The sequence below is a fragment of the Poecilia reticulata genome, linkage group LG13 (genome assembly GCF_000633615.1).
Source record: "Poecilia reticulata strain Guanapo linkage group LG13, Guppy_female_1.0+MT, whole genome shotgun sequence".
Lineage (NCBI taxonomy): Eukaryota > Metazoa > Chordata > Actinopteri > Cyprinodontiformes > Poeciliidae > Poecilia > Poecilia reticulata.
Genome location: NC_024343.1, coordinates 30,866,534 through 30,876,039, shown reverse-complemented (window position 1 = coordinate 30,876,039; position 9,506 = coordinate 30,866,534). Strand labels below are relative to the sequence as shown.

The window sequence follows — 9,506 nt, the reverse complement described above, 5'->3', positions numbered from 1 at the left end:
GTGTGTGTGTGTGTGTGTGTGTGTGTGTGTGTGTGTGTGTGTGTGTGTGTGTGTGTGTGTGTGTGTGTGTGTGTGTGTGCGTGTGTGTGTGTGTTGTCTCCTGCTTCAGGTTTCAGGGTAGCGTTACCATACATCCACATGTCGACATGCTGTGTAATCCTTTCCTCTACGTTAGTTAGTGCTCAGTTTCTTCAGTAAATGTTTATATTAATGGCCAAATTTGTTCAGGTAAAAATACTGGCAGGCCGAGAAAATAAAAATTAAAGTAAAATCACACGAATAAAGTCGTAATTTTATTGCTGAATTGTGTTGAATTTTATTTTAAAAAGTCATTAAATGTTAACTCTGTTGTCTGACAGTTGTATTAAGTACTGAAAATAAGCAGAAAGTTGTGTTTTTTCCACATTAAACTTCAACATATTTATACAGAGTTGGGTATGAACTAGTTACATTTAATCATTTTATAATTTAACATTAAGTTACTCAGTACTTGAGTAGACTTTTTACTAAATACGTTTTTATTCTTCCTGGAGTAATTTCTTGGACAGCTACGGAGCCCCTAAGGGGACATGGAGAAAGACCAAAAAGGAAAGAAATCGAGATAATAAGTCGGGATTTCTTTCCTTTTTTTCTCTCTCCATGTCCCCTTAGGGGCTCCGTAGACAGCTAAAGATAAATAGTGATCTCTTTCTTTCGTACTGAAGTATCCGTGGTTGCTCTTGCAGGAATGCTTAAAGTACTTCAACTCAACTTCTCTCCAACATCAGCCTTGCTTACTGGCTTCATGTTAAAATCTTTCTCTGTTATTTACTTTGTCATATTATCTTCTCCTTCGTAGCAAATTAACTAAGAACCTGACGTTGCTTCGTGTTTGGCTGAATGAGCGAGAAATTGAAGTGAAACTTGCGGAGCTTGTCGAGTGTCTATATGCGCAAACAGATCCGCATAAAGTGCATTTAACGTCCAACACCGGACTGTTTACCGTTCTGGTATGGCCGCCATCTTGTATCGACTTGCTCCGGTTAAGACTGACCAGCGGCGCCCTCTGCTGGATGGCGGCCAAACTACAACACTAAAATAATGTCTAATTGGGCAGTATTAAGAGCTCATGTTAATCTACTAAACCATCAATGAATTCTCTTTTAATTGTTTGAGTGTTTTCTGTGTGCCTTTGTTTACTCAGCTGGACCAGAGGATGACTACACAGACTACGTGGCGACCCGCTGGTACCGGGCCCCGGAGCTGCTGGTTGGGGACACTCAGTATGGACCCCCGGTGGATGTTTGGGCTGTTGGATGCGTCTTTGCAGAGCTTCTAAGCGGGAACCCTCTCTGGCCCGGGAAGTCTGACGTTGACCAGCTGTACCTCATCCGAAAAACTCTCGGTACTCAGGACAACGCTCTGAAAAACAGACTCTCTTCACAAAGTTGTGAATATACAGCAGCTTTCTGAAGTATTCACACCCTTTAAACTTTAATTACTACAAACTTAAATGGATTTTATTAGCACTAAGGCTGAAACGATTAATCAGATTAATTGGGATTAATCGATTATTGAAATGATTGTCAAATAATTTAGTAAGACTCAAAAAACGGCCATTTACTGGAACAACAACACTCTCCTTTCTAAAGTATTTACACCTTTGAACTTTTGTTTACCATGAATTTAAATATATTTATTAGCATTAAGGCTGAAACGATTGATCAGCTTATTCGTGACTAATTGATTATTGAAGAAATCGTCAACCAAGTTAGTAAGACTCAAAAAAGGCTAATTGCAGAAAGAATGGCGCTGCTTTCTGAAGTATTCACACCCTTTAAACTTTTATTACCCCAAACTTAGATCTATTTTATTAGCGTTAGGGTTGATTAATCTGATTAATTGTGATCAATTAGATTAGAATAGTTGATACGTTTCCTCTCTGTGCAACTTGTCTTATTTGTTTAACTCGTTGGAAGGAAATTAACTCCAAGTGTCGTTTTCTGATCTCCTTTCGTCCTCCAGGTGACTTGATTCCTCACCACCAACAGATTTTCCGTTCCAATGTTTTCTTTTCTGGAGTCAGTATTCCTGAACCGGACACAATGGTAAACAGAGACGCTGAGCCAAAAGATTACGGCGTTTGGTCAAAATATTCCTAAAATGTTCTCGTTTCATCCCAGGAACCTTTGGAAAGGCGGTTCTGTGGAGCGTCTGCCCAAGCTCTTACGGTCATGAAGGTAAGAAACATTTATTTACAACATAATCGATCAATAATCCCTCGAGATCGGACTCGCTGAAACATTTCCAGAATATCTCAGATTATCTGAAATTCATCTTTAAAAAAAAGATGTTAATCTGCATCATGTTTGTGATCAATTTAGTGCAACGTTTAAATGTTGGGACATGTAAAATTACCACGTACTGAAACTATACATTTTATTCATATTAATAATTTATTCACTCTTTATTTACATATTATTGACAAGAAGTTTATTTTCAGCAGCTCTTTACAGACAAAATTGCATCCTTAGAAGATATCAATCAATCAATCGATTGATCGATCAAGTTTATTGTAGTTTATGAAAACATGAAAACACATGAAAACATGAAGACATCGTATAGTAAACCGCTGTAAAACTTTACATTTTGTCAAATGTGTGTTGATGATTTTGTTAGAACTAAAATCAGGCAAATAAAGTAGCTGATTTTTTTTCCTTTTTTTAAATGGATATTTATTCTAATTCCAAAAATTGAATGGGACTTTTTACCAAAAGACTCACAAATTGAGATTCATCTCCGAAATTTTCTAGAAAAAAATGTTGAAAATCTTAACCTTTTAAAACTCAGAAATTTCCAAGTTTATTGTAGAAAATTTACTCTAAAATTTCCGAGTTCTATTGTGGAAATTTACTCCTTCTATTTTTCTTATTTTACTTTTTCCATCTACAAAGGCCAAAAACAGCCTTTTTGTAAATTTTGCATGTTTGCTGTTTTAAAAGAAAAGCATCTAGTTTTCAGTTTCAGTGGTAAAGTGGTAAACCAGGATTGGGTAACTTTCTTTCAAAATGTTTACTATATTTAGTCAAGTGTATTAAATTAAATAAAAGTTGATTTGGGTGCATCATTTTAGTAAAAGCCTCTTCTACCTTTTGATAAATCTTGGTTATAAAAATATAAACACTTTGTGCTGTACGTTACATTTTCCATTTTAAAAAAAATTACAAATGAAAAGTCTCCGTATTATTTTCGAATTGCAGTTGAGGGCCGCACGAAATCAGTCCACGGGCCACAGCTGGCCCCCGGGCCGCACTTTGGACCCCCTGCTTTGTAGTAACTATTTATCTCTCAGACTGAACTGCTTATTAGCACAGCCTCGTTTCTACCGTAGCCTCCCCTGAAAGCCGTTTAGCACGCACGCAGTCGGCGCTGAGACGGATGTTTGGTGTTTCCAGTCCTGCCTGGTGATGGACCCGTCCCTGCGGCTGTCCTGTGAGGAGCTGCTGGAGCTGCCATACTTTCAGGATGAGGCCGGGGCCAACTGGGGCCGTGAAGTGGAGCGCCCTGGGAGGAGGCATGACAAAGCGTCCCGGCGCAGACAAGCTGGGGTAAAGACGTCTTCATCAGACTTCAGTGGTGGACAAAGTACTTCGAGTACTTCAGTAAAAGTATTGATGCTCATGGTAAAATCCTGCTTAACTGCAAGTAAAAGTTGCTCGATCAAAAGTTTGCCCAAGTTAAAGTACTGAAGTACTCACTTTTGAAAATACTCAAATATTCAAAAGTGTTGAGCGATAAACCAATAATGTTGTGACAGATGCGTGATCAATATCAATAGATAATGCGTCTGAAAGAATTTTTAATAATTTCACTGAACTCAGATCCAGAACCGCACTGCATTCTGGGAGATGTAGGCAGAGGAAATGCTTTAGCTGCTCAACCTTTCGTGGCTAACTAAGCCAGGTTGGTGGAATTGACTGACGCTCTCACACTTTGGTTACCTAGCAACTCACTCACTCACTCTTTGGTTACCTAGCAACTCACTCACTCTTTGGTTACCTAGCAACAGCCTGTCCAGTAACTTGTGCAGCAGCAGCTTAATGTTTCGCCACCTCATAGCTCCTTAAAACACAACGTGAAGTAAAAACTGGATTAAACAGGAAGGATAACTCCACCATTTTGCCAGTTTTTCAAATATTTAAAGCAAAGAATCTAATCAATAATTGTTGATATCGACTGACAGGAAACTCTTATATCGTAATATGTTTTTCAGCCAGATAGTCCAGGCCAAGTATAAATAATATTTTCTTATATCAGTACTGTGTTGTATTGATTTCTGAATGCCTCCACAGAATCTTGTACCGTATTTTCCATACTATAAGGCGCACCGGATTATAAGGCACATAGAATAGATGCTACAGCAGAGGCTGGAGTTACGTTATGCATCCACTAGATGGAGCTGCATTTAAGGGAATGTCAACAAAACAGTCCGACTCAGATCGGCGAGGAGAGCCTTCTGCAACTGGGCCGGACGATGGTCACCCTTCTCCATTCACGCTCAGCATGTTCGTGGAGAACGTGGTGCTAAATGACCTGCAGACACCTGATTATCAGGTCGGTAGGTATATAGGTCRGTCAAACTTTATTAACAAACCAGCGTTCTGACAACTATCCCAGCATGCACCGCGCACTTCTTCTTCTACGGGGGAAAATGAAGTCGGCGGCTGCTTACCGTAGCTGCTAGACCTGTTGTGGCTCAATATTGGTCCATATATAAGGCGCAGCGGATTATAAGGCGCACTGTCGGCTTTTGAGGAAATTGAAGGTTTTTAGGTGCGCCTTATAGTGCAGAAAATACGGTAACTTCCTGAAACCACCTGGTGATGAACTGACCTGGAGGACGACTCTGCTAAAAACGTCTGCACCACCTGGAAAAATGCATTTTTTTAAACTTACTCAAGCCCCAAAGAAGGAAAAAGAAGAGAAACGTTTTAGGACCATTGTAGATATAAAAAAACTGAGTAAATTTCTGCAAAAAATCTCAGAGATTTTCAAGAAAAAAAACACGGAAATTTTTTTCTCAAATTTGTCAGATTAATCTCTATTTTGCTTTTATTTGAGTTTTTCATAGCAAATCTTCAACTCATCAAAACTCAGAACTTTCTAAACTTTTTTTCTCAAACTTTTCTGAGATTAATCTAAAAATTTCTGAGGATTTTTTTTTCTTTAAAAATTTCAGTTATTGTTGTAGGAAAGGCTTTTTGGGGGAAATTTACTCTTCCTCCTCTTTATTTCTACAATATTCCTAACACGGTGTTGAATTATGCTGAGCCAATAGGAACCGGAACCGATGAGCTTCCCAGAACTGAAGTGGAGTCAAAACGTTATAAGTTTCCCAAAAAATAAATACTCAAGTGAAGGAAAGATACTCAAGAAATGTTCTGTATGTACGGTACTCGAGTAAATGTGCTCTGTTTCTGTGTACTAGTCACGTTGTCCAGTTGAAATGCATTTTTCTCCGTTTTCTGTCTCTCCTTAGGTCCAGTACCTTCCTCAGTTACCTCACAGTAACGTCTCACCTGCCCCAGATGTCAAGAAACTAGTAAAACATAAATATCACCTGCCCAACATTTAAAATAAAACATCCACAGCTTTATCTCCAGCCGTTTATAAACTGATACTCCTTGCTCCTGTTTTCTGGTTCATCCTGGCAGGTTGATGTAAAACGTCGTTCTCATTGTTCTGAGTCTTTTTGGAAAAAGTGAGACTTTGCATTGTTAATCAAAAACACACAGAATAAGAAGCAGTACAGAATGATGTGAACTACATGTTTAACTTGTTGACCTGTAGAAGTCTTGATTGAGGTTAAATAAAACCCGCCGCGATCCTCCGGGCACGTTGATGGATTTTTAACGAGCCTCCAGCCGCCGGGACGGTGATCCCCGCCGTCCGACACGGACACAGGGATCCGAACGAGCAGCGGCAGCCTGACAGCGTGACGCACGGCTCCACGGGATCACTTGACCTGGAACTTATCAACTTACACATGCAGCTCATCAGTATGCCGCTCTGCGTGACTGCCTGCTGAACTGCACACACAAAAGAAACACTGTGGTCTGGTGTCTGGCGGAAATATCGTAAAACACTTTAAATAAGACAGAACTGACTTGTAAGTAACATTTCAGCAAGATGTAGGAGTTTGTTTTACGTCAATAATTCCTTATTTTGATGAAAAAGTTGTAGTTCCACTGGTAGAATACTCCACTGCGCCGTTACCTAGCAACCCCAGCTACGCCCGACTCGTCACCTAGCAACCAAATTCTGGTTCCATTTTCCAGATTTTTTTCCACTTATAGCAGGAGGAACATGATTAAAGCTGCCGATGGAGACCTTTTTCATCTACATTAAGGAATTATTGACTCAAAGCAAGCTGCTACGTCCTGCTTAAAAGTTGCTGGTATGATACTTTTGTCTTTTTTCCAGTGCAGTAAGATATTTGCACCGGAAACTAGACCGAAAATACTTGGTAAGATTTTGTGTTTTTTGCAGTGTGCAGGTTTTACTGGGAACAGAGATATTGTCTGATTTCATGTTTTAACTGTTGGAATTCTACAGGAATAAGTAAATGTCACGCTGCACTGCAAAAAACAAAATCTTACCAAGTGTTATTTGTCTAGTTTCTGGTGCAAGTGTTTGACAGCACACTTGAAATGAGACAAAACCAACTTACAAGTAGTTTTTCAGCAAAATGGGAGCTTGTTTTGAAATAAGTAAATCCTTAATATTGTTGAGAAAGTGCTAGTTTCAATAGCAGATTGTTTGAATTATAACCAAACGTCCTGTGTTATGAGTGAAATGATCTTTAGTACTTTTTCCATCAATATTAAGGAATAATTGACTCAAACAAGCTCCTATGTCTCGCTGAAAACTGACTTATAATTTGGTTTTGCTTTATTTCAAATGTAATAAGGTATTTGCACCAGAAACCAGACCAAAAATAGTTTTTGCAGTGTTTATCATAAATTTGGTCCTGTCTGGAAAAAATAATGAGACCAGAGAGAGTAAACACTGTCTGTCAACTCTACGTTGGGCTGCTGTTGCCACTGAATACGCCTAATGTTGACTTGTTCCCTGTATTTTTCTGCGATGCTGTTGTTGTTATTTATGCATATGTTGTTTGTTGCTATGGTTTCTCGGTTTTGTTTTTTCTCTTTCAACAGACTTCTTGTGTTCGCTCTTTTTTGTCTCCATTACAATTGAAATAAAACCGAAGCAATTTCTAATAAAGTTTTACGTACCTATAAATCAATTGGGGCATCGTAGAGAATGCTGCAATGCTCCACTTGAGAAAGTAAAAATGTTGGGCTTCACCTTGTCAAGTTTTTTAAAAAAAACACAGGAATCAATAGTTGTTTTTACAACAAGTTATAATACAGTAATTAAGTTTTTACTCACAAAAGATCCCAACTGATGTATCTTACAAAGGAGTTTCATGCTAAGAAAAATTTTTTAAATTACAATGATAGTTAAAATAAAATGACTTTACACACATAATTGTATTTTAATTAGTATGGCCCTAATACTCTTATTGTGTTTAGATACATATCGATATTATAAACTGAAACATCTTGAACCACACTCCATACCACTAGGTGGCGGTAATGTTTACCTGACTTTTTGCCAACCACCAATAAAATCAAGAAGAAGAATGTTTATTCTCTGATTATTTCGTACAATATAATATATATATATTTGCAGGAAAAAAATAGCTTTTTTTTTGTTTGTTAATTACATTTCTTATTTAATGGAAACACCGCAGTAGCAAAATTGTATATTTTTTCCGACATTATCAGAATATTGACAAAGTTTTGCTCATATTTAGATGAAAACAGTTTTTCTCTTTCATCGCGGCGTCGCAATGATTTTGTGAGAACGAGGCACGTTGGCGAAGCTGCTGTACTCCGGAACCAGGTTAATGCTGTCGGGGCCTCCAGGACAGGTGAAGGTGAAGTCCTGCAGGAGACTCACTATGAAGATAAAAAGCTCCATACGAGCCAGAGACTCGCCCACACAGGCTCTTTTCCCTGAGGACACAAAATGTAAGCATTAAATGATGTGACAGTGCATGCTAGCTGAATGTTTATTGCAAATTACGGCAACTAAAGAAAATAAAATTACAAGAATAAAGTCATGCGCGTTCAGTTTATTGTATGCTTATCATTTCGACTATATTCTCATTTTATAATGATTTTTTTTTGTATTATTCCGACTTAATTCTCGTAATAATACAAATTTATTCTTCAAATATTACAACGTTACTCTCTTATTCGACTTTATTCTCGTAAGACTTTAATCTCTAAATGTTCCGACTTTCTTTTCGGATTATTTTGACTTTATTCTTGTATCAGTACGATTTTATTATGGTAATATTATGACTTATTCCTGTAGTATTTTGACTTTATTCTCGGATTATTTCGTAATAAAAGTATTACGACTTTACTCTCTTATTCGACTTTATTCTCGGCCTTTATGCTCCCTTGTAGTTTTCAGGTGACAGGTTTACCTGCAGAAAAAGGGAGGAATGCTGGGTTTTTCTTGAAGTTGCCATTCTGGTCTAGAAAGTGCTGCGGGTTGAAGGAATGCGGAGTTGCCCATTGCTTTTCCTCTTTCAGCACAGAGTGCAGCAGCGGTACGATCACAGTGTCCTGCGGGAAAACAGCAGGACATGGAGTTACGATCAAGGATCAGAACTACCTGCTTACCTCTGGCTCCACACTGCAACCAGCTGAGCTAACCAGCCATATGTTGAGTTTTCATGGATATAAGAACTTATTCTAATGTTTTTCAAAATCAATATATGAAAGGTTTTAACTTAAATCATCTTGCTACTTTGAAGTTGATTATGTGAAACAATTTATATTTCAATGGGCCAGTATGGGGTTTGAACCCATGACCTTGGCGTTATTAGCACCTTGCTCTGACCAGCTGAGCTAACCAGCCAAACACACTATGAGCTTCTCATTGAGGTGGTTAAAAGTCAGCCAGGGTTTTACGGTGTAGTGGTCTGTGCTCTGAATCCAGGCATCTGAGTAAAAACCTCACTAGAAACTCGATGCGTTGCATCTGACATCTTCAAATTTGGAACCTCAAACTGAAGCAAAGGGACTTTCCGTTTCTGTAGTGTAGTGGTTATCACGTTTGCTTCACACGCAAAAGGTCTCTGGTTCGAAACCAGACAGAAACAGATTTTGTACGTTGTGCTTCTCACAGGGTGTATTGAGACAACAAGAGGCTTCCTCTTTTGTGACGGTTCATTTGCCAATCGACTTCAATGTAGGTATCTTTGAAATTGAGGCCACTTTACTTAAAATGCCACTTGGTGGTTCTATGGTGTGATGGTTAGCACGCTGGGCTTTGAATCCAGAGATCTGAGTTCGAGTCTCAGTAGAACCATTTGTCTCTGTTCCTGACATCTTCAATACATTATTTGATCCAAGGCTTAGTTTATGGGCTGTGTTGAGACGCTT

The 9,506-nt window shown here is 38.5% G+C and overlaps 2 protein-coding genes and 3 non-coding genes across 11 annotated transcripts in view; 3 read left to right on the top strand and 2 right to left on the bottom strand.

Annotated features, from left to right (window-relative positions):
* The window catches only part of LOC103475120 (cyclin-dependent kinase-like 1), a 27,555-nt gene extending 21,888 nt beyond the window's left edge, over positions 1–5,667 (top strand). For 5 of the 7 annotated variants that reach the window (XM_008426531.2, XM_008426527.2, XM_008426532.2 and 2 more), the window contains exons 6-9: positions 1,184–1,384; positions 2,005–2,087; positions 2,163–2,219; positions 3,435–3,743. In XM_008426531.2, coding sequence (XP_008424753.1) covers positions 1,184–1,384; positions 2,005–2,087; positions 2,163–2,219; positions 3,435–3,728 — 635 coding nt within the window. In that variant the 3' untranslated portion in view covers positions 3,729–3,743. Of the gene's footprint in view, positions 1–1,183; positions 1,385–2,004; positions 2,088–2,162; positions 2,220–3,434; positions 3,744–5,518 lie in introns of those variants that run through there. The other 2 variants (XM_008426534.2, XM_008426533.2) reach the window with 1 other exon arrangement.
* Positions 5,668–7,807: 2,140 nt separating this feature from the next.
* LOC103475198 (cytochrome P450 2G1-like) overlaps positions 7,808–9,506 on the bottom strand; it is an 8,810-nt gene continuing 7,111 nt past the window's right edge. The window contains exons 6-7 of the mRNA XM_017308131.1: positions 8,543–8,711; positions 7,808–8,063 (exon numbers count right to left, since the gene is read on the bottom strand). Of these exons, the coding sequence (XP_017163620.1) occupies positions 7,882–8,063; positions 8,543–8,711 (351 nt within the window). The 3' untranslated portion in view covers positions 7,808–7,881. The remainder of the gene's footprint in view (positions 8,064–8,542; positions 8,712–9,506) is intronic.
* trnai-aau (transfer RNA isoleucine (anticodon AAU)) lies at positions 8,906–8,979 on the bottom strand. Its single transcript has one exon. It is a non-coding gene; the product is annotated as a tRNA-Ile (tRNA).
* On the top strand, positions 9,151–9,223 carry trnav-cac (transfer RNA valine (anticodon CAC)). Its single transcript has one exon. It is a non-coding gene; the product is annotated as a tRNA-Val (tRNA).
* On the top strand, positions 9,361–9,432 carry trnaq-uug (transfer RNA glutamine (anticodon UUG)). Its single transcript has one exon. It is a non-coding gene; the product is annotated as a tRNA-Gln (tRNA).